At 43.7% G+C, this 26,311-nt stretch overlaps 1 protein-coding gene across 3 annotated transcripts in view; it reads right to left on the bottom strand.

Annotated features, from left to right (window-relative positions):
* Positions 1-26,311, bottom strand: part of CADM2 (cell adhesion molecule 2) — a 1,292,583-nt gene that overhangs the window by 392,326 nt on the left and 873,946 nt on the right. For 2 of the 3 annotated variants that reach the window (XM_083171927.1, XM_083171929.1), the window contains exon 2: positions 22,754-22,780. The exons of the other annotated variant lie outside the window; for it this stretch is intronic. In XM_083171927.1, coding sequence (XP_083028053.1) covers positions 22,754-22,780 — 27 coding nt within the window. The remainder of the gene's footprint in view (positions 1-22,753; positions 22,781-26,311) is intronic. 3 annotated transcript variants of the gene reach the window in all.

Below are 26,311 nucleotides of genomic sequence, written 5' to 3'. Positions count from 1 at the left end.
GACAATGATCGGACCTTCTAAAGAAGTCAAGTAGAGGTGTTACCTACAGCAACCAATCATGTCATTTCTCTATTTCATTCTAGAAAATATAGACAGAATCGGATTGGTTACTGTGGCACCACCATCGGGTGTGGTATAGGGTTCCGACAGTAGGGATCCCGACACTCATTAGACCGATGTCGGGATCCCGACTGGCATGGCGAACGCAACAAAGCCCCTTGCGGGCTCGCTGCGCTCGCCGTGCCGCGGGCACGGTGGATTGCTACGCTCGCCACCTATTCTATTCTCCCTCTATGTGGATCATGGACCCCCACGAGGGAGAATAACCGGTGGCCGTCGGGAACCCCTCTGTCTGTGTTTTAACAGTCGGGATCCCGACGTTGTGTAAATGACTGAATTATTAAAAGTTAAATTTTAGAAACTTTTCTTGGGACACTATATGTAGTCAATAGATTGCTGCAAACAAAGTATAAATGTCAATCTAGAGTGCCCCTTGTAGGAATTCTTTTTTCTCTTCTTTTGAAATATGTTGGGTAAATGATTGTCAGGATCCCGACTGTCGGGACCCCATCTGGCACCCCCACCATCTTATTTAGAAGCTTTAGTAAAACTACCCCTTGCCTAGTAATGCCCTGGGTCCCTACACACTGGAACCAATGCAGGCCCTGCAGACATGTGCCTTCTCTCCACATGCTTCCATACAGGGTATGACTGTAAGCACTCTGATTGGTGGATAGCTCCAGCCATCCACCAATCAGCATGCTGAGACCATTTACTGTCTGGCTACAGGCTGGGAGTCAGGTAGAGAATTCGGCCTCGCTACTCTAATTATGTGACCACAACCAACCCCTGCTAAAAGGCTCCCTAGAATTGTAGGGCCCTGGGCTGCTGTCCTATACGTTAAGATGGCCTGCCCATTGCTAACATTTGATTTATCTATCTGTTATGTAGAATCTGCTGGTTCTTACGGGCAACACATCCACTTGTCCTTAGAAGGCTTGATAAATCACCCCAAAATCTGGACAGTCCATGTAAACAGACATTAAAGGGGGCAAAAAGAAATGTTAAACACTGCAGGTCATTTTTTTTTTCACATACACTGAGCGTTTTATTACAACCGTACAGTACTGTAGCTGCATCTTTGTATTTTGGCAAATGAAACAGACTAAACTTTTAACACTCCCTAAGAAACACCTCAGGTTCTCTGTGTTCCGTTGAAGCTTCCTGTGCTTAGGAAATAATGTAAGTCAAGTTCTTCCCTGCTTGGTTTGAACAGTATAATATTTACAGGTACATATCCCTATAATTATTTAGAAATGGAAGAAAGGTTTTATTACTAAGCTAAGCGACGTTGCTGTTTTTCCCAAGCAACGCGATAGCACTTAATGATAATCCCCCATGTACCGTAGCTATGTGGACTGTACGGCACACGCAGCTTGCCTCCTTTATGCCCGCTGAGGGTGAGTAGCTGGATTTAGTTATGAGTGTAGCATTAGTTAATGTTTAGAACGTTTTTTACATTTCGTTTTTGCTGGTTTGAATTTCTCACACACATCTCTTCTGATGTATTTGGTCTGTATTAATACAATACGCATTTAACTAGTTTTCAACAACATGTACCGGCCGCTCTGAATCGTAAGTAGGACAATAGGCCATAAGTCACACTCTTACCATTCATTTTTGTTTCACTTACCCTTGTAGTGACCTCTTAATGTCTTGTTCGCTCAGCGGAACAAGGGAAGAGAAATGGGTGCGAAGGAACATTATCGGTGACAGTGTCATCAAGGTGGCAAATAATGAGGGGCACCGATATTTCTTACATCCCATTATCATTACAGTAGACAGTACGTGTAAGCGTGTTTTCCTCGTATCAAGAAAACAGTCATCTCTTTATTTCTCTGATCTACGGAATTAAGCATGTTGATCTTTTTCATTTTATGTTTAAGTGATCTACTCGCATGGTCATAACATTAAAGCTTTACTAAAATGTGGTTTTCGTTCGTTTCGTTCCGTTCAAGTGATGTTCTCTAAAACTCACACATTATCATTTTTCTATGGTTAAAATAAGGACACCTTCTAGAAGATAATAAACCACCCTCCCCACCCCTTTCTTTTTACCCATTGTAGTTTACTTACATTTGGACTTTTTCTCTTTATTTGTACTCAGTATTCCTGACCACTGGGTCTACAGTTGCCTGTGTACTCTCTACTCTGATGCTGCAGGAAGCCAGGAAGTGGATATTTGTTTTGGCATTCCCACAAAGTATTCTGCAGAGCAGGGGGAAAAGTGAAAAGGCACACTCTCCTCTGATTGGCTAGATTTAGTTCCAGAGCAGGAGGAGATCAGGAAAGCACAGTCTCCTCCCGGTTCTCCTCTAATTGGTTAGAGGAAGTTCCAGACCAGGGGAGATCAGGAAACACATTCTCCTTCCTGGTCTCCTCTAATTGACTAGAGCTAGTCCTGGAGCAGGGTGAGATCAGGGAAGTACACAATCCTCATTGCTCTCCACCAATTGGCTTCAGCATGTCTAGGACCAGGGTGAATGCAGAAAAGCATACTCTCCTCAATGTTCTCCAGCTAGTCCTCCTAGAGCAGTGCGATAACAGAAAGGCATGACCTTATTTTTTTTGCTCTTTTGATTGATTGGAGTGCATCCTAAAGCAGAAGGGAGAGTGGGAAAGTTCATGCTCCTCCCCTCGTTCTGCTAAGTGCATCCAGCGGGATCTAGCCCTCTTATTTTGTGATTGTGTTAAGGTGTCATGACACGCACCTTGAGAAGTAGGTTTCCCCATCAGTCGTCGCTGCCCCCCCCCCCCCCCCGCACCCCACCTGACCCTGCCTGTCTCCCTGAAGTGTAGATGCACAGGGTTCCAGCTGCCCAGCCTCTGAGTGACTGGGGCGGGCGTGCGTGTGAGGCGCTTGTGCATCCCAGTCTAATGGAGTCCCTTTTCAGCCAGCACTTGCCAGCGGGGACATTCTGGCGAGTGCCGGCATTGAATGAGAGGGGCTCCATCTGTAGCGATTACATCCACATAAGTGTAGTATTATTGGTAAGTCTGTTGCCAATAGGTATATTTTATATTTTGGGCCCTATGGAGTATAGCAAACAAATGACACTGGAAGACCAAGTGACAGGTTGCTTTAATATACTGTACTACTACTAAGGCCCATCTATGTTTATGCTTATGCAATTCTTAAAAGTTTTGTAAAGTTAAAATGTTTTTCATTTAATGGATCCTTATAGACCATTAACCCCTTCGGTGGTGTGGCCAGAAATTTCTTGGGCTGAGCTGAGCTGCCCCTTCAGTTCTATTTCTGCCCTGCCCCTGGAAAGCCCACCACTCAAGGTGTTAAGGGTCCACTTAAGGAAGTCTTTTTATCGTGTGTGTGTGGGGGGGGGGCATTTTTACCCAGGTCAGTTGGAGGGGCCCTGGTCCCACACCCCCCTCCCCCACTGCAGAGACCGGCCAGTGGGAGTAGAAAGTAGAGGCTGAAGCAGCAGCATAGCCTCTCTCCCCTGCTCAGCACATTTTTTACTGGGGTGTGGCCATGCCCCCTCCCATTGGCCACACCCCTCCCGTTGACCATGACCCTTTTTTTTACCAGGGCCCGGCAGCACTTTCAGCGTCCCTGGCTATATTCAGAAAGTCATAAGAATCCAACGACATAGCAACAGAAATAGCATGGACCCTTTTGACAGCACCCTTAAGGGGTCGTCCGATGAAACCCATATTTGAACTTAGATTGTCCCTTAAGATGAAAAGGTAGTGTGCAAAGTTTGAAGACGATTATTTATTTACGAGAGTTATCGTGGAACATCCATACACACACACACACACACACACACACACAAACACAAACATCATTCAATTATACTTATGTAGATAATTGCACGCTATATGATGACACAAAACATAACTAGGGCAGTAAATATTTTTTGACACCTACTGTACATAGTACAGTACATGGAACTTTGGCGCACTTCTGTACACCTACCTGTTAGCCTCTATTGTAAGTTATTATTGGGGAAGTTGTCATTCTCGTTTCACGCAGGAATACAGTCTCTCCTCTTCAGTTTATATATAGCTAGACACAATTCTAAGTCTATTTTGGTAGATTCTCATTACCTCAATGAGGCTTCTAATATTGACACCTTATGTCGTGCCAAGAATTGATGAACTGCTAAACTTGTTGACAACTAGCATAATGATCCACAGGAACATTAATGTTCTTTCAGAGAAATGTGGCAAAAAAAAAAAAGCCATTTCAGTAACATATAGTGAATTGGATTTGGAACTGAGAAATGAAAAGACTGATAAGTATAGCAGGGAGGGAGAGACACGAACAGACATTTTCTGTAGCTTAGCAAATGTCTGTGATATTGATAAGAGGAGTAAGTTCATCCCAGTCGTCTATAGGCAAGATAACATTTGGAAACTGTAATGAGTCTAAATTCTTTTTTATTATTATTATTATTATTATTATTATTATTATTATTATTATTAATAAATTATCCGGGGCAGTACGGATGGTGTAATGGTTAGCATTACTACCTTGACAGCATTGAGGTCATGGGTTCAATTCTCACCATGGCTCTAACTGTGCGGAGTTTGTATATTCTCCCCGTAGTTGCGTGGGTTTCCTCCGGGTACTCCAGTTTCCTCCAACAATCCAAAAATATACTGGTAGGCTAATTGGCTCCCAACCAATTAACCCTCGAATGGTCTGTATATGTGTGTGTACATGTGGTAGGGAATATAGATTGTAAGCTTCGCTGGGGCAGGGACTGATGTGAATGTTCAAATATTCTCTGTACAGCGCTGCGGAATATGTGTGCGCTATATAAGAAACTGTTAAAAAATAAAATAAAATAAATATTATTATTATCTTTTATTCATAAGATGCCAATAGCATACCTCCCAATTATCCCAGTGCTTGCTCCAAGAGTGCTTGTTGGAAATCGAGGACATGGCTCAACGATATGTCATTTTCTGTGAGGTCACACCTCCTGCCAGGAGGTCAAGCCTCTTTCTCAGATGCCTAGCCTTTGATGCGAGCAAATGGAAGGTGTGCCAAATAAGTTTAATAGCACCGTACAGACGGGAAATAACAGACAACTATTTAATGTACATAAGTACAGACTGATACAAACTAGTGTATGTCAATACATATAGGGGGTTATTCTAATCCATTCGGTCCTCTGTGCATTCGCATGGAGGACCGATGGTGCGCGTCTGTGCATGCGCAGGCGTGTTTTTGCTCATGTGCAGGCGTAGGGTGGGTGCACCCACAGCAAACTTTCGGTTCGTCAGGTGCATGCACCCATGACGGCATGCGGAGGGGGCGGAGATGGGTGGGGGCGCCGGGCTGCCTAATTAGCATATGGGAACGCCCAGCGTTACATGGGCGTTCCCATGAGAACACCCAGTGTTCTCATGGTAATGAGACAGTGATGCGGGTGCGGGGGGCGGGCAGCTGACATCCGGTGCTAGTCACTTTTATATGCGTGCAGGCACCACATCTTTCGATGGCCGCGGGCGGTTACCCGAGACATGTGAATGGATGTTTATGAAAAACATCCATTCGCAGCCTGTGCGGGCGAACCCGCACTTCGAGGGGGGTGTCATTCGCCGGGCGGGGTTTCGTGGACTCGCAAGACTGCGGATTTGCAGCCTTGCGAATCAAACAGAATAACCCCCATAGTATAGTGATTACACTATGCAAAAAAGCATTGTATTGTAGAGAAGTCAAAGTGGAGAGTATGTTATTCACCCATGTTTAGGGCATCTGGGTAATCACAATAAGGAAGAGAGGGCAAAGTAGGGGTGGCCAAAGACAAGAGAGTGAAGAGGAGGGGTTGTAGAATTGAATGGAAAAAAATGCATTTTTAGAACACATGTGAACACTGTGTGAATGGCCAGAGGTTATTTTGCTACAACTGTTGGACCACCAGGCCAGTCAGCAAACTAACAACATAATTCTGTTTCAGGATATAAATATATTTGTCTACACCACCTGCATTATCAGACCACACGTCCCCCAACATGAATGATCACTTGTCCTAGCATTTAACTATAGCAGATCTGGTCATAGACTGGATTCTTCTAGTATAGGGCTGGGCAACACCGGCCCTCCAGATGTTGATGAACTACACATCCCAGCATGCCTTGCATCAGTTTCAGCATGGCCACATAGCAAAACTAATGCAAAGCATCCTGGGATGTGTAGTTCATTAACATATGGAGGGCCGGTGTTGCCCAGCCCTGTTCTAGTATGAGCATCTCAACATATAAAAAAAAAACCTGCAATATTCTTACAGACAGATCTTGTAGGTGGGGCAGATGAAACAAGGGCAGAGACTTGGGTGGGGTGCATTCAAACAGAAATGTAAAAGCAGTGTAAAAGTAAAGCAGCCACTATTGCCCCTGCACAGAAATAAAATAGCTCCCCCAAATCTAACTCTCTCTGCACAGGTTACATTTTCCCCACCTGCAGTGCACATGGTTTTGCCTATTACAGAAAGATTTTGCTTTTGCGATCCAAGCTGAATCCGGCCCTTACTCTGCAGCAGGGCCGCCACAGCCGATTCAGAGATGTGCACATGTTAGCCGCATCCACACCTAAGTGTTCTGCAACCCACAGCCTAGACCCAGCACAGAGGTGCATTCAAACACAGCTCGCAGGGTCAGCATTCAACTGACCCACTGAACACAACATTTCCCCCTCGCTAGGTTTTTGTGACGAGGGGGAAACGACGCGTGCGACTGCTAAAACAGCGAGGCTCGCGGCTAAATGCAGCGGGCTCCCTGCATTAGCCGCGAGCCTCCCTGTTTGGGGGAATCCTTGCCATTCTCTGACAGCGAGGATTCCCCTGGAACGCGGAATAGAGTGAGCGGCCGGCACGGAGGTTAAAGGGCTAGGATCACTTATTTTCAGGGATCCCCATTGTTTAATCCCCTCGCCGGCAGCATTGAATACGGCCCACAGAGTTAGCCGTGGCGTCCTAATCCATACTCTGTCTCTTTATGGCTCTTGCAAGCCATGCCCTCTCATAGGCCCTTATTCTGGTTGGTGCAGATATGTCCGCGTGCGTTCGTTCCGCCGATGTTTTGTGTTTGCGCATGCGCAGAGGCATATCTGCGCATGTGCGAAAGGGACATACGTCCAAATTCCGCATGAATTGTTTACACTACGAACAGGGGGAGGAGAGGGGCGTGAAGGGCTGTTTGGACTCATTAACATATGCATACGCCCCGCGTTTCATGGGCGTTCCCATGAAAACGCTGGGAGTACGTATGGTAATGCGGCCGTGACGCACGTGTAGGAGGCGGACATATGACATTGCCGGATGTCAGCTGCCCACCCAGATCCCTGCTTTTGCACGGAGAAATGCCCGAGTGGTCTGAGCTCGCGGGAGCTGCCTGACCACTCGGTCCTGCATTCGATGGTCTGCGACCATCGAATGATGGGGGAGGTTCCCAGAGATGGAGGAGGTGTATACATGAGAAATCCACTCGTGCTCCGTGCGGTCAGCGGCTTACCGCATTCGGACGGAGTGAGCGATCCGTACGGAAGGCGGGGTTTAGGACGCACGGTCCTGGCCGCATATTCGGCTCCGGCCGCACAGACCAGAATAAGGCCCATAGTGACATCCTGATGTCACATGGTGAGTGGGAGGTTTGCACAGGTCCAAATTCATCTGCAGATGTCGCTCATGCCCATGTACAAAACCCATGTTGCGAACACCTTCAGAGAGTATTTCACTTGCCAGGTCATTCGCAAAATGATTGGCAGCCAGGAGGCGGTTGCTGGGGTCTGGGTTTGAAAAATGACTGCGAGCAGCTGATTGGCTGATGCATTATCAACTTCCACTTTATCACTTCTCCTGTCTTAATACATCTGCCCCATTGCCTGCTACAGCCCTGCGTATAAAGCATTGCAATCTGTAAATATGGTCGGCCACGGTATAATCATTATCTCTTTGGTCAAAAAAAATCATAAAATATCAAAGGAAATTGGAGGCAAACAGAGCCTTAAGTAGCGATATTATATATAAATAGGCACGCTACAGTATCACTGGAAGCTTGAACAAAGCTTTCATTGTAAGCGATTGAGGTCATTGTCAAGGGCATAGGGTGTCGATTTCATCTTGCCAAAAACATGACTCCGTGGCTATTTGAAGATACTTTTATAGAACGACATTATGTTCTGAAATCTATTCTGTTGTCACCCTCCTCTTTTAACAGGCATCAACATATATCTTACAAGTCTATTCTTTTTAAGTCCTTTGCAGAAAGCCTATGCTCTTATGGAACTATAAAGGGAAACTACTCTCAAAAAAAGGACTTAGATTTAATTACTGTTAAATAATACATTGTATCTCCGGTCAGCATGATTTTTTCATGTGCTCAGTTGCCTGTGTACTAGAATCCTTAGTCTGCCAGCTGCAGACATTTCATTTGACTTGAGACAAGACACATTTTTATATAATAAGGTTTAGAAGGCAGTGGTAAAGAATAGAGATGGGCAAAACGGCTCACTGAGCGGACCCGGGTCGACCCGGGTCGGTCAGTGAAAAGATCTAGATCATTTGGGCGGCTCTGCGGCTCACTTTGTGTAAAAAAGACAGTTATTTATGGTTTGAGTTAGTGTACCATACCTCCCAACATGACCCTTTCCAGGAGGGACACAATGCTCTGTTTCTGGACTTCCCTCTTAATGTTTGATTGTTATTACCTGTGTGGAAACACCTTTTTTACCCATTTACCTGTTTAGAACAGGTAATAGCAATCATTCGTTAAGAGGGAAGTCCAGAAACAGAGCAAAGTCGTAGGTCAGAGATGGGGAACCTTTGGCCCTCCAGCTGTTGTTGGACTACACATCCCAGCATGCCCTGCTACAATTTGCTATTTGGCCATGATAAAACTGTTGCTGGGAATGCTGGGATGTGTAGTCCAACAACAGCTGGGGCCAAAGGTTCTCTAACCCTGACCTAGGTGGTGCACTTAACATAGATTGTTCTCCACAGTATTAGCCCGCAGAATCTATGGTTTTACACACAGGGGAAATTGACTAATAATTGAATAGCCCTGCGTGGTAAACACAGTAGATAATTGAATATTGAATACGTTGGGTTTGCCCCCTTATATATCTCAGGGTCTCTTCCTGTGGGGCTACCGGTCTCTGTACTACTACTACAATTAGCCTGTAGCCCCTCCCCTTGAATATCTCCCCAATAGGCCCTCTCATCCGAGCCGGGCAGTGCGATGTGTAGGCATAGACTACAATGGGCTATCGCCATCTCAGAATGGCGGTAGCCCAGGGGTGCGAAGCCGGGCTGCCTGATGTTGATACATCGGGCAGCTTCGCATCCCCCATAGAAACCTATGGGGATGCGGCCGACGGCGCTGAAAGGGGGATCGCAGCAGGGATCGGAGATTCCTGCTGCGGTTCCCCGATGATACATTTAGGGGATACTGGCTTACTAGAGTAGAAGATACCATGTCTCTGGTACATGTACAGCTGCTAGCCAGGGAGTACACAGAGGGTGTCAGAAGGAGAAGAGGAGCTTACAGCGGGATGCGGCTCCTTAAAGCGTTCTGTATATTGCACATTTTAGAGAAATGTAATGACATCATCTCCAAGCGCCAGGCCCGCGGTGATCCCCGCCGGGACCACTGATCGCCGTGCTGGGGACAGCCCAGCACCAAGGTAAGCTGCTGGGCTGCCCCCAGCCCCCGTGCACCCCTCCAGCCATAGACCTGGAGGTGAATGGATGCCTCACACCGGCATCCATTCACCTCCTCCGCTGCTGTCTGCTGAATATAGCAGACAGCAGCGCAGGCTGTCTGTGCCCCCCTGTCCAACCTGCGGATGCTGCGGTCCCCCATTGATGTAAATGGGAGCCGGGTCAGATGACCCAGTGTACCCATTTACACCGACTGCCCTCTACCCAGGTCATAGTCATGTTCTACCATGGTCAGGACCTGGGGAAACAGTCATTTGGTTGACTGAACTAGGTCGACATTAGGTCGACATGCTGAAAGGTCGACATGGTTTTAGGTCGACGTGGTTTTAGGTCGACATTGAACAAGGTCGACGTGGTTAGTAGTAGTAGTACGTTTATTTATAAAAAACAAATGACAAGGTAACATACAGGGTGTGTTGAAAAAGTCGGCGTGGTTACAGGTCGACGTGGTTTTACGTCGACATGGAACAAGGTCTACATGGTTATAGGTCAACATGAGGAAGGTCGACAGGTCATAAGGTCGACATGGGGATTTTCACTGTTTTTTGAGCCGACATGTGCCGACAGGCGGTATTTCATGCCCTTCCATCCACTAGGGCATGGAGTGAGATTATAATAGTGTGGCAAGCGAAGTGAGCCACTGTGCCCGAAGCATTGCGAGCGATGCGAGGGTCCGATTTCACTTCCAACTGTGTTGACATTCGGGTCAAAAAACAGCGAAAACCCCATGTCGACCTTATGACCTTTCGACCTTCCTCATGTCACCCTAACGTCCAAGTCGACCTAAAACCACGTCGACCGTTCCATGTCGACCTCTTCCCATGTCGACCTTTCTGCATGTCGACCTAGTGACTGTCTGACCAACGCTTGTCTGACGAACAATCCAGTTCCCAGGACCTGGGTAGAAGTCCCGTGTAAAGGAACACGGCGTGTCCCATTTACACTGCCGCTGACCGGAGTCTGACCCGCTGAAGACCCGGGGTTTTGCGGCGGTGTAAAAGGGGTATTAATTTTGCTCGTTGCCAAGGGGGATTAAATTTGTTCATTGCCAAGGGGGACTAAATTTGCTCATTGCCAAGCCCCCCCCCCCCCTCCAAATGAAAGTTAAAAGAAGGCCCCCTCCCCCTCCAAATTAAAGTTAAAAGTACTACACAGCCCAGCAAACTCAGATCTAGTAAAAAAAAAAAAAAACATGTGCACTGCCTAACTAAAGTCTGTGTGTCTGTGAGAATGTGTGTTCATACTTCTACACAACTTTCTGTGAGACTGTACTAGTAGAAGATGGTGAAGCAATCTTGCAATGCCTCTGCTGAGTCTGCTGTTGACCTCCTTCAGGGCTTCAAGAAGAATCTAGATCTGCACATGACACAGCAGCAGCAGCAACAGCAACAGCACAAGCAGCCTTGTTTTTCTATTCACTCCGTCTCCAATTAGAAGAAAATATCTCAGCTGCCAAAGGTGGCAGTGCTGAGCTCAAGCAATGCATTGTATTGTATGTAATGTAAAGCGAAACTGATCCGGATCACCATTTTGGGATCGGCGGATCCCTCGTTCTTTGGAAGGAACCGTTCAAAAGAACCGGATCGTTCACGAACGACCCATCTCTAGTAAAGAAGTTAAAAGGGTAAAACGGGTTGTCCTCTAAAAACCCCCCATATATGCTAATGAGACTTCAGGGGAGATAAATCAAACCTAGAGAGTGGAGAAGTTGCTGTTAGCATCAGCTTCAACCAATCATTTTATAGAATGTGATTGATTATGCTATGTGCAGGTGATCTATAATCACCTGTAGGGAATCCCTACTGAGAATTAAGAGTGGGGGCCACAAAAACAAAATTGGACCTGATTCACGAACGTTTTGGCTCTGCACATGCATATATGCTAATAATCATGATGCACGCCATACACTGAAATCATGATGCACACTATACACAGAAATTATGATGCTCTCCATACACTGAAATCATGATGCACACTATACACTAAATCATGATGCACTGCATACACTCAAATCATGATGCACACTATACACTAAATCATGATGCACTCCATACACTGAAATCATGATGCACTGCATAAACTGAAATCATGATGCACTGCATACACTGAAATCATGATGCACGCTATACACTGGAATCATGATGCACTCCATACACTGAAATCATGATGCACGCTATACACTGGAATCATGATGCACGCCATACACTGAAATCATGATGCACTCCATACACTGAAATCATGATGCACTCCATACACTGAAATCATGATTCACACTATACATTGAAATCATGATGCACTCTGTGCTGTACACTGAAATCATGATGCACTCCATACACTGAAATCATGATGCACTCCATACACTGAAATCAGGATACACGCCATACACTAAAATCATGATTCACTCCGTGCTGTACACTGAAATCATGATTCACTCCGTGCTGTACACTGAAATCATGATGTACGCTATACACTGAAATCATGATGCACTCCATACACTGAAATCATGAAGCACTCTATACACTGAAATCATGATTCACACTATACACTGAAATCATGATGCACTCCATACACTGAAATCATGATGCGCTCCATACACTGAAATCATGATGCGCTCCATACACTGAAATCATGATGCATGCTATACACTGAAATCATAAGCACTCCATACACTAAAATCATGATGTACGCTATACACTGAAATCATGATTCACACTATACACTGAAATCATGATGCACTCTATACACTGAAATCATGATGCTCTCCGTGCTGTACACTGAAATCATGATGCATTCCATACAATGAAATCATGATGCTCTCCGTGCTGTACACTGAAATCATGATGTACTCTGTGCTGTACACTAAAATCATTATGTACGCTATACACTGAAATCATGATGCACACTATACACAGAAACATGATGCACTCCATGCTGTACACTGAAATCATGATGCACTCCGTGCTGTACACTGAAATCATGATGCACTCCGTGCTGTACACTAAAATCATGATGTACGCTATACACTGAAATCATGATGCACACTATACACAGAGATCATGATGCTCTCCGTGCTTTACACTGAAATCATGATGTACACTATACACTGAAATCATGATGCACTCCATACACTGAAATCATGATGCACTCCATACACTGAAATCATGATGCTCTCCATACACTGAAATCATGATGTACGCTATACACTGAAATCATGATGCACTATATACTGTACACTGAAATCATGATGCACTCCATACACTGAAATCATGATGCACTCCATACACTGAAATCATGATGTACGCTATGCACTGAAATCATGATGCACTCCATACACTGAAATCATGATGCACTCCATACACTGAAATCATGATGCACTCCATACACTGGAATCATGATGCACTCCATACACTGAAATCATGATGCACTCCATACACTGGAATCATGATGCACTCCATACACTGAATTCATGATGCACTCTATACACTGAAATCAGGATGTACACTATACACTGAAATCATGATGCACTCCATACACTGAAATCATGATGTACGCTATACACTGAAATCATGATGCACTATATACACTGAAATCATGATGCACTCCATACACTGAAATCATGATGCACGCTATACACTGAAATCATGATGCACTCCATACACTGAAATCATGATGCACTCCATACACTGAAATCATGATGTACGCTATACACTGAAATCATGATGCACTCCATACACTGAAATCATGATGCACGCTATACACTGAAATCATGATGCACTCCATACACTGAAATCATGATGCACTCCATACACTGAAATCATGATGCACTGCATACACGCAAATCATGATACGCTCTGTGCTGTACAGTGAAATCATGATACACTCCATACACTGAAATCTTGATGCTCTTCATAAATTGTGATGCACTGGTGCCAATTTACTGTTTTCTATAGCTCCAGTGATTTTATTCATCTCGGATGCCAAAGCATATCTGAATATCCAAACACAAGCCACTGAACACAAAGGAGAAAATATGATTATTTACGACCTAACAACGGCACAATTTAGAGTAGATTAATGTAGAAAATGTTCGAAATGGAGAGAAATGAAAGAGATGGATATTATTAAATGTAAGAGCCTTGCGGTGTGTTCCCTGTGGCAGCCATGAAATTATGCTGCCAGAGCAATAGGAGGCCAATAGGATTTATTGTTACAAGTAGACACTTATTCTTGCTCCTGACCTAGAAACCTCTTAAATGGAAAGAGATCACGTAATGTTTGTACAAACTCTAGGCACACACATCTCTTTAACCCAGCACAGGAGACAGAAGTTTGTCCCTCACCTTCTTAATAATTACCATGTTATTCATTGCTCAGGCATCAATCAATATTCCCCGTTGTTACCAGTTGGATAAATTGTATAATACTGTACCATGCATGGCATTATAAATTCAACAATGTCGGTGCAAAAGTCTTTGAAATAACCAATTTAAAACCCATATTACTGGTATTTCTAAGATTTAAAAAAAATGCTTACAATGTTTAAATCGATGTTTCGATTGTTGCATAATTCAAATCAGGGAAACATCATAATATTAACTTCAAATTAAATTTTTCTCCTGGGCGAATAAAGTGGTGCTATCATGTTTAAAAGGTCTTTTGATCACGTACCCAACTAATTTCAGGCTTGTCTAATAACAAGTCTAAGTTGCATTTAAGTCCCTTTCTAAATGTATCTTACTGATAGAGCGAGGAACCTTAAACCAGACCTCACAATTAATGTGTAGGTTAATATATTTAAAGGCAACCCCAATTCACAGAGAATGCTTGACGATTGGCTTGGGGGCTTTCCATATATATAGTAACCAAGATCTCTGAATTCTATTATCATGTGAATTCATTCACATTAATTCATTTGAATCTGGTTACTGATATCATTCAGTGTGCTGGGGGAACCAAAATATGCTTCTTTCATAGTATATTTACATCAAGAAATAGACAAGACCTGTAGAACACTGCTTGTCTAAAGCAAACACATACCATTGTACAGAAGAGTGTCCTAAAGGTGCATACACACAGAAAGATTTAGCAAATGATCCAATCTCCTTAACGATTTCCTCAGAACTCCTTTACAAACGATTTGATGTCAAATAGTGAACGATTGTACAAACGATTACACATGAACTATTGATCTTTAACAATGGTGGAGATGGTGGTCAATCAGCTTTATCAAATGGTTCATCATGCACACACATGAAACGATTGGTACACATCGCTAAAGATTGGTCTATGATCTTTCTGCATGCAGGAAAGACCTTAGACCTCTATCAACGACCGGCGGGTTCGCGCATCGTCATCAATATCGGTCATACACATGGATTTGAGCAATTGGTAATTTCAATTGGTCGGGAACGCCCAGATATTTTGCCAAATCTAGCCGTGTGCACACACCTTTACAGTAGTCCTCGTTTATTATAGTTTTAGTTTACAGAGATGAGCTAAATAATAATACTATATTCTGGCTTTTTTTATTGTAAGTTCTTTTATTCTAGCAGATACTACAATATAATAGTTGTACAAACAATAGGCAGGTTCAAAATACAGGTTGAGTATCCCCTATCCGAAATGCTCGGGACCACGAGCATTTCGGATAGGGTAATTTTTCGGTTTTTATAATATTTAGTTTTAGGCTTACTTACCTGTCCCCCGATGGTGTCCGGTGGTCCCTCGGCGTCCACGCAGTCCCCGGGCATCCACAGCAGGCCTCCGGCATCTTCTCTTGGTCTCCAGCAGTCCCAGGAATGCATTGCGTGGGTGTGCACCCGCACCGGTGACGTCACCGGCGCGCACGCACACTCGCGCAATGCATTCCTGGGACCGCTGGAGGCCCTGGAGAAGATGCCGGAGGCCTGCTGTGGATGACCTGGGACTTGGTAAGTATAAAAAGAGGGTTAGGGGGGTAAAAAAAAAATCCCATCCTGCACAAATAGGAAGAATTAGACAGGCTGCGAACATCCATTCGCAGCCTACGGGGGGAACACCCACATCATTCACTGGGCGCAGACCATCGAATGATGCGGAACATGTTCAGAGCAACCTTAGATCTTTGTGCACATTCTAAGTGTGGGCAGCTGACATCTGGTGATGTCAGCTGCCCGCCCCCCGCACCCGCATCATCGGCCCATTAGCATAAGAACACCCATGGTTCTCATGGGAATGCCCATGAAATGCTGGGTATTCCCATATGCTAATGGACTGCACCGCCGTGCAAATGGATCTGAATAAGGTCCCTATAGTATTCCTATTGTATTATAGCTTTTAGTTTACAGAAAGTTGAGCTAGAAAACATTGTTGTATTCTGGCTTTGTCTTTTTTGTTGTAAGTTCTTCTATTCTAGCAGAGAGTACAATATATTAGTTGTACAAACAATAGTCTGGTTCTCCTATCGCTCCTCCCGGATACAGTGTTACGTCAACTCTATTTAGGTCGACAAGGCTTAGGTTGAGACATGAAATAGGCCGACTTGGCTAAGGTCGACAGGATTGAAAGGTTGACACAAGCACTAGGATGACAATGGGAAGGTTGACAATTAAAATGTTTGCATGAGGTTTTCCCTTTTTTTTTGAGCCGACATGTGTCGACAGTCGGTATGTCATGCCCTACCATCCACCACGGTGTGGTGGAAGAATCAAATAGAATCAGAATCAGAATCAACTTTATTGGCCATGTATGCTTGCGCACACTAGGAATTTTTTGTGGATTTACAGTGCAGCATCAAGCAGGGATGAAGGTGGGGGGGTGAAGGCATTACATATATTACATTAAGACATTACATGTGGGGAACACATACCCGCCGAGCTGCACAGCGCCTAGGCAGCCATCAGCGGCGCCACTGGTCGCTGCAACAGCCAGGAAGGTAACATTAAGTACAGTTATCACATAGGGAGCACATACCCACCGAGCTGAACAGCGCCTAGGCAGCCATCAGCGGCGCCACTGGTCACAGAAACAGCCAGGTAGGTAACAATACAAGCAGAGAGACAGTACAGTTATCACACATGGAACATATTTGGCCAAGCTGCACAGCGCCTAGGCAGCCATCAGCGGCGCCACTGGTCGCTGCAACAGCCAGGAAGGTAACATTAAGCACAGTGAGGCACCATACACTTTCACGGTGTCGACATTTGGGACAAGAAATACTCACGTCAACCTTTTGACTGTCGACTTTCCCATTGTTGACTGAATGCTTGTGTCGACCTTCCAACCCTGTCGTCCTTAGTCAACTCAACCTATTTTATATGTCTACATAAGCCTTGTTGGCCTTCAGTGCTCAACCCAATGCATATTGTTCTAGTATGTCCGACGACCTTTACCCTCTTCTCTATAGTTGACATTACAGCAGCAGAAACTTGAGTCACATACTGTATGTAAAAAAAATGCTATAGAACAGATTCTTTTCTGCCCTTAAGTGTTCTTGGTGCCATTGGGTACGGAGACATAAATTTGTTTTCTGTCAGAAGCATATTAAAAGCTCTGTCATCTCTAAGTGTTTCTTGAGGCTTGCAGGAATCCAATTAGCCTTTGATAAAATAACACTGTAGGGGAACTTGATTTATATTATCTTATGGTAACCTATGTACCCTTGTGCATTGAAACTCCCAATCTCTAACTCGAGAGTATCCGAATAAAGTCAAGGTCGGTCATAAGGACCAATTAGCTCACCTTTAGTTTTGTTTACGCACAAAAAAGCTCAAATTGTCTTTCTTACTCATTTGTTCTATCACACTTTTACAGTGATGCTACACAGATAGACATTAGCTAAAGCAACATGATGTGCAACAATATGAGGTCTACTCTCCAACAATAAAGGTATCAAATAAAAAAATGATACGATGGTGTATGAATCTTCCAGGAATGAACAGCGCTAATTGCAGATTGTTCCTGGGACATCGGGTGTACCCTATGATTAGCTGGCCAGACTAAGTACCTGTGGAGAGTGTGGGGTTAAATTATTTACTATTCACAATGCCCCTCCTGTGGTCCCGCACAATCTCTCCAAGTCCTTCCATACAGTGAAGGGCTGCCGGTACTCTGATTGGTGGATAGCTCCAGCTACAGTATCTACCAGTAAGCATTCTGACAGCCATTCTCATTCTAATTGTGTGTCCACCACCTTCCTCTGTGCAAAGTTGCCAAGAATTGTGGCGCCATGGGCAACTGCCCAATGTGTATATATGTTAAAATGACCATGACCGCCAACAACACAAATGAATAATTGCTTTAATTGAATTATGATCAAGCAATAAAAACTGGAAAATGTCTGTTGTAGGTGGCAAATAGGCAATTATTATTGGAGAATTGGGCATGGATATTTAATAAACATTACTATATTTAGAGGTGATCACATTTTATTTAGCTCCATATTTATATGAAGGCATATACTGTGAAAGCCCATGAGATATAGCACTGTCCCAGCTAGATATTGCTTACTTCATTTCACTGATACAAAGTTCAGCATAATGGTTGCCTATAGCAATGCGCACAGAATGAGCAGTGCCAAGAGATGGACCCAACATCACATATGTCAGCCACAGAGAAGGGCATGGCGGAGTACTTCAGATGATGGCAACATAAGTATCTGAGCGACTGACCTAATGCTGCTGCTTGAGGTGCGGAAATGATGTACCATAAGTACAACCAGAGATGCCACATCTGCAAAATGCAGCCGGAAAATGTCTCTGTGGCCTAGGAGTTCCAGGACTGGGAAAATATTAAGCTGGTGTCCATGGGTGAGCTTTGGGGACACTTATATGGGGCACTGGTAAACACAGCCACAAAGCAGTGGAACTTAGGCCCAGGTGCAAATATATAATTTGGGCCCCCTCCTCCACCTCCAACCCAAGTTTACAATATGCAATGTGGCAGTGGGTGACAGGGAGAGGCAGGGGGAGGAAAAGTGTGACAGAGAAAAAGAGTGGGTGTCAGGAAGAGGGTGACAGGGGCAGCCGTGGGCCCGTTAGGCCCTGCTGCACCAATGGTAGTTCTGCCTCTGCAGCCACAGCTGGTCTGACTTTCTTTATTGCATTTACACTTATTATTATTATTATTATTATTATTATTATTATTATTATTGTTGTATTTTTTTTGCTGCTTTCATTTGAACACGAGAAGAAAGATTATACCTTCTAAACTGTGTAGAGGTTTTATTATTTAAAGCACACCTAATAGTAATTGTGTACTTTTCTATAACATTTAAAGTTAACAAACTTCTACTTACATGTTCCTAGTACCTGCTAGGGTGTAAGTATGACTGCTGTAAGCATTGTGCATACATGGCTGTACAATGCTGAATGTCTCTGGCCCAGCGAGTTAGCATAATTACGGTACATTTGCATTCAACATTTTAGAGGTTTATATATTATTATTTTTTTACCATGCTATGTTTACTTGCTGCATATTTGTTTGTTGTGGCTAAATATTGACTGTAAATACATTTTTATGCAAATTTACTGTACTTTTCTGAAATTTACCATAATTTTAGCTCACTCACTATCACCACCTCTGAATAATATATACCACCTCAAAAAGGATTGCATGGCAGGGTGCCATGTTTGAGCCCATCCTTGTACCCTTAGTACGGAAATAAATTATTTCTTTCAAAGGACAGGAAGCTCTTGTAATGAAAGGAGTAGAAGAAAGACATACAAGGAAATCATCTGTGTTTCTGTTTGACTACTTGTCTCAAGAGCTTGTCTGCTCTTGGTATTGGTGTAACGTAGGAGGTTGATGCATAATGATGTGAAATTCATTCTCACAAAATAATCTTATTAGCATTACAAGCAACATTCTATTAAATAGATAAACAGTGGTGGCGGAAAGTTTGAGCACTTTTCTGATTATCTGCATAAATGCAACCTTTAATGTATTCAGCTTTCATCTAAGTCGTAAAACTGGATAAAGAGAACACAGTAAATGAAATAACACACATAGGGATATACTTTTTCATTCTAAATATAATATAGTAATCAGAATGGTTCAAAATTAAATGTATTCCTTGAAAAGAGTATACGGACATCTCAGTTTCAGTATTTGGGTGAAGACTTTCTACTGTAACAAAGACTTCAATGAAATATTTATAATAGTTGTTGATAGGTAACTGACAATTGTTGAACAGTCACGTACAGTACATTGGCTTGGAGAGAATTTGGGTCATTCCTCCTTACAGAACTACTTCAACAAATGGATTTTTGCAGGCTATCTTGCATGAATGTCCAACTTCAAGTCCTACCATACCATTTCTATCAGAATAAGCTCTAGACTTGATTTGGATATTTTTATACTTTAACCATTTTTTGTATACTGACTTGACTGTTTAGGTCAATGTTTTTCTGCTCTTTCGAGTGTCTTTGGAAGACTATCCTCAAATTATCTTGTACTTGATGCTGTTAGAGTTTAATTCATAGTTCCGTCATTAAAAACTTTAAATTTCTTATTTTAAAATAGAATTTGACATTATATAAGAACCTGTTGGCCTTTAGGAAATCACAAAGGAGACGCTACTTTTTCTGGGTAAGAGGTACAAAGGGTGTATATTCACAAGGTACGGGGGAGGCTAGTACAGAAACCTCATTTCTGAGCTGCATGCATCCAAGTATAATTTGTTTTTATAAACAATTTCTTCAATTTTTTCCCCCTTAATCCCCTTATTTTTTTGAAACTTGGAGCTTATAGAGCCTAAATACGAGTTCTACATCACCCCCCCCCCCCTTTTTTTTGTTTTACTGTTATTGGTGACTGCACATATGCTCCGATGCTCTTGCCTTTACAGTCATTGACCGAATTTATTCACAAACTGATTGACAGTAGGAGACTGTGCGATGGGGTGGTTACAGGAAGTGGTGGCACAAACACAGACATGTCACAGCAGATTTTCGAGTGCTTTTTCAGTCTCCAATCCCATAACAGTGGCCCTGGCAGCTCTCTTCCTTTAATGTCTCTGTACCTTCTTCTTGGGAACTACTGTAATAATTGGGTAACTCCAAATCAGGGAAGAATCGGTTGCAAAGAACTCCTCCATTCAGCATCTGATGTTTACTCTCTGCCACTCTATCAGTTCCCACCCTGATCCAGAGATGACCGAGCAGTTCCCAAGCTCACCAGCAGATGTCTCAACTACGGTAAGTGCTGGAATCTGCACTGTTGTCCAAAGAACAAATGGCGGTTAATTATAAAAATAAATAAAGAAATAAACTATTTTGGAAATTTCAACCATAAAGCAAATGTTGATAAGAAGTTCTACAGTAGGTTTGCATCACAAACATTTTATTAAAGGAGATTGACAAATATAAATCCATTAACTAAGATTCTCCATGTACCTGCAGTACAACTACATAATAAGCAAGTTTTGCTTTAAACATAGATGGCATCATAAAAACATCTAATGAGGCAAAATATAAATGAATTTCCTAATGAAGATGGCATAAGCAGCATTTAGCTTTATAATTACAAGATTGCGCCATCCGTGTAAAACAACTCTGTCCCATCTGTTTGGCAGGATTTAGTAATCTGGGGCTGGGGGTCATTTATTTCCAAAAGCCTTAATCTGTGTGCTTGGTTCTATTACTCACTAATGACTAACCTGCCAGTGCCTGGCATTTCTCTACTCAGAGCAGTCATAATGCAATCCGTGGACGAACTGCCGCCATTCTTGGATGTGACCTGTTGTACACTCTCCTCTGAGAAGTTGTGCTTCATGTGAGCATCAATCAAATTCTATAAGGTTGGGACGACTGTTGCTCCTCTATCTCTAGGCTGTGAGAACCGGCAGGACATACAGTAGAAAAGGAGAGATCTTTTTTTTTTTTTTTGCATTGTTTGTAACTGATTCCATGGGGAAAGGTTCTAATGTTGCTGTTGACATTAGTTCGGAGAAGTAAAGCAGCCATACACTGCACGAGAATCATGCAATACAAGCCAACTAAACGACTGGGTTGAATTATTATGGTTCAGTGTATAGTGCTTTATGTTGTTCGTACACAGCCTAAAACTGGCTGAAGAATATCCTTGATCATTCAGTTCGGTTATCAAACTTACCCATTCCACCCTACTGTTCTGGAGCTAAATTCAGGCCGTGCAATAAGACACGTTTATATAAAGCCTATGGTGTGTGGACAGCTCTAACTATGGAGTAGTTTGCTCCTCCTGTGCCCCTGACTGCTGCAACATCGTCTAGTGTATGTTGGTCTGCTGCACCATTGTCTAGTGTATGGCCAGCTTAACAGGGTAGACCCTATTTAGGTCAACATGCATTGGTTAGACCATTGAAGGTTGACCGTGCTTAGGTCGACACCGGAAATAGGTCAACATGGCTAAGGTCAACACAAGCTGAGGTCACAAGAGCAGGTGGTATTTCATACCCTACCATCCACTATGGTGTGGAGAGAAAATATAATATTGTGCCTAGCACTGCGAGGCACTGCGCCCGAAGCATGGCAAACACAGCGAGCCATGCGAGGAGACGCGGTAACCTTAGGCGATGTCCATGTCAACTATGTCAACTTTTGGGACAAAAAAAGTTAAGAAATGTTGACCTTTTGGCTGTCGTCCTTGCCATTGTTGACCTAATGCTTGTTTCGACCTTCCAACCCTGTCAGCCATAGCCATGTTGACCTATTTCAGGTGCCAACTTAAGCCCTTGTCGCCCTTCAGCTGTTAACCCAATGCATGTTGATCTAAATAGGGCCTTCACAATGATCCATACCAGCTTCACAGTGGTGTTGAGCATTGCATGCGATCGCTCAGACACACTCTGCTAGAGGGAAGAGATATCCAATCACACAAGTTAGAAAATCGAATGATAAGTTATTGCTTTCTAATAAGAACTATCGCCAGCAACTATCCAGTCATGCCGTCATCGTAATCTGTTCAGCAGTCATACGTTCAGCAGGTATAACAGCTATGGGCAAAGTGTAGTATTCTACAAGCGTTAATCTAAAGCCAAAACTCACCTCTACCTTTATTCTTCAAAGCAGTCACTGGGGTCAAGGACATGATTGCATGAGAGGAAGAGAATAAACAAAGACACATTAGATAGCGGATATGGAAACACACAGTTCAATGCAATGAACATGCTCTGGCTGTTTATAAACCAGTGTCCTATCATGCTGACATCATGCATGTTATATGGTCTACGAGACAGACATCCTTCCCAATTGGGAAGTCATGATGATCTAGACCAGTGGTTCCCAACCTGGGGTACTAGTACCCCTGGGGGTACTCTGCAGACCAGTTGGGGGTACTTGAAAATAATATTGGTAATGGCGGACGATGAAAAGGTCTTTTGATGGCTGAAGAAGACCCATTGCCATAGAGACAAACCATGTTGTGTCATATGCCTGACCAGCAATCCACTGGGAGCTTCCCATGCTGCCCTCAGACATCAGCAGTCATCTGCCCAGCACTGACAAAGGTGGAGGAAGCAGCATCATTAATCCTACCGGTGTTAGCGGGAATCCTGGATAATACACAACCAGTGTCTAGACACAGAAGGGCATGATTCCTTGCTGTATACTACTCCTCCGCTCCTCCTTAATATCAGGACATGCATAAGGATCCGCATACCGCTAAGTACTGTCCATATTTCAAAATGAGAGGAGGGGGTACTTATCAATGAAAAGCCTAATAAAGGGGTACGAAAGAGAAAAAAGGTTGGGAACCACTGCTCTAGACCACACACTCCTATCCACGTAAACAAATCCAACCCTTGCCCATTTGGTGGTTAAACCACGCCCCTTTTCCTGGCACAGCAGCCTTCTAGCAGCCACCGGAAATCGGGAAAATGGTATGCTATTCTTAGATGTGTAGCCATACACAAAGGATATGTTATTTATATCTGCTTATAAAGAAAAGGCAGTAGTAGTAGTAGTAGTATAAATAAACGAATATGCAGAGAAGCACCATACAAGTCATGTTCCAATATATGTGAAGACATTTAGAGAGTGTAAATAAAACTGCAACCTCCAACCTGCATCAAGGTAAGAACTCAGAGCTAAGACCTGTCGGAAAGCAATTATAATAGGAACTGACGCGGTAATCTGACATGCCTAGAAAGTGCTACATTACCTCTATAGGTGTTACGTGTGGTGACAGCAGATCACCTACTTGTACATGCAGGAGGTTGTGTGGTGCTAAATCTATGCACTTTGTGTAACAGTCACCACCTGTTTGATCTAAGAAAAAAAATAATCTAGCGCAGCAAAATGAAAGCAGTACATCATGTTATGTTAAGTCAGTGCTGGCCCGAGCAAGCGGGTTCTAAATATTTCATTTCCACTGTAACCATAGTTAATTTACACAGCAACCATCTCAGCTCCACTCATTCTGCCTATCGATTAACCATGAGTTCTAGCCATGCACTGTCATTGTGCCAAGCATTAATCTAGAACCCTCACTTTTTAAGTCTACATTAAATTACATGTTTCACTAATTGCCTTATCTTTGAACAATACAACAGGGGTAGATGTACGAAGCTGTGATAAGGGAATGAGAAGTGATAAAGTGCCTGGTACTTTATCACCGGCCAATCAGCTTCTAACTGTCCCTTTTTAAACCCAGCCTAAAACTTAACAGTCAGGAGCTGATTGGCCGGTGATAAAGTACCAGGCACTTTATCACTTCTTATCATTGCTTCATACATCTACCCCACAGTACTGTGCTGAACCTAAAATACTGCTGAAATTATTATTATTTTTTTTATTTTGGCTTTATAGGACCACCATGTGAATGCAGTGGAAGGGGACCATACATAGGGGTCTGGACAGCTTTCATAGATGCTTGGTTAACCAACAGAGGGTGCATGGTGTGGGCCTTTTAAGAAATATATATAGTAAGTGTTGTACATGCATGCATGGTAACGCACAATAATTGCAAATAAAATGCACCATAACCCCTTGTAGTATAAGGTAATTTATCTATAATGTATAATTCAAGTGCAAAGTCTGAGACGTGCATCCTAGAGGAAGGTGGGGCCCACCAGGGGGGTTCTTCTGTACTCAAGTCTGCCAATCCAACCCTGGCACAGTGCATCCTCGATGCATAGGAAAAAACATTGGTGGTGACCTGCGATTAAACCTCATTACTGACTACAAACACTTACTGACTGTCAATCACTCTGCATCAATATCCTAACTGTAACCGTCATTCGCAATTTCATTTGGCACATGCACAATGCAAAGTAAATGGCTGAGATCCACCAACAATCGCACTGCTTCCAAATCTGAGTCAGGCCCAGTATATATCATGTAACAGCATTTTCTCACTGCTTTTGTAGTATTCAAATATGGGAGCACCGTCTTAAGGAAGAAGCTGGTCATTTATACCTTTCACCTACAGTATGGCCGCCACACATCATGCACAATCTACAGTGGGGGGGTTCCTTCCTGTGAATTAACCGCTCATTTTTTGCAATGCCATACATACTGCTACACCACCTAGAGCGGGTCGCATGAAGCATCCTGCCACACACTATAAGCATTTAGTAATGCTTTATACATGAGTAATATCACAAAGGGCAGCTCGAGTGAGAAGACATATCTTTTGCAATGATAGGACTTCCAAGTTTATGACCCTGCATCCTACTGTATCTGCCCATTCAGCGAGTTAAGCACTCACTGCAGAAAGTACTGGGGATCACTGTGTGATTGAAACCCATAGGATTCTATTGGGCAATGCCATATGAAAATGGCGTTGCCCACGGCATGCAAGTTCTAGAATTGCATTCCGTGGCATGTGTGGCACCCTCCAACCCACGGGGGGATTTTCCCCAAAGCCCGCGAAGCACGGTCCTAGGGGCTTCACATATTATGGATGGCAGGCAGCCGCTAATACAAACAGTGCCACCGGTAGTTAAATGCAACCCCGGTCACAGGCTTATTGGAACTTGCAGCCAGGCAGCAATGGCTCCTGATTTGCTGCCGGGCTGCAAGCTCTGATGGCTTGCAATCCGACACTACACATGGTCAGAGCTCCCCGCAGGCTGTAAATGGGTAGGGCAGGCTCGGCTCATCGCTGCTCCAGCTCTCTGCACAAACTACTGGAGCTCCCCGCAGGCAGTCAATGGGCAGGACAGGGCTCTGTTCATATTTGTACAGACTTCATGTTAGTGGGAAGGGGGGCGCACCACCAGCTCCCTTCTCTCCTCAGAGGCCAGGAGCTTGATGACTCCATTCCCGGTCCAGAAGTCACCACCCACTCAGCCAGAGCGCCGGTCACCTGCATAAGCAACTCGCAGAAGCAGCTCACAGCAGCGCAGAACCACCAGCTGGAGGATACCTGGGCTGCCCAGTCTCACTATGGCTGCATTGTACAATTTAAGTGTGTGTGTATGTATGTTCTGCGTTTCTGTGTTTATATGTATGCTGTATGTTTATTGTACAGTATGTATGGTGTGTGTATATCATATTTATGTATGCTGTGTGTATATGTATGCATGGGGGGGATAAAGGCACGTGTCACCCCTGTCAATTTTTTTTTATATATTTGTTTCCAGACCCAGGATTTAGGATCTG

This window comes from Crinia signifera, chromosome 2 (genome assembly GCF_055691185.1).
Source record: "Crinia signifera chromosome 2, ASM5569118v1, whole genome shotgun sequence".
Classification (NCBI taxonomy): domain Eukaryota; kingdom Metazoa; phylum Chordata; class Amphibia; order Anura; family Myobatrachidae; genus Crinia; species Crinia signifera.
This window is presented reverse-complemented; position numbering and strand designations above follow the sequence as displayed.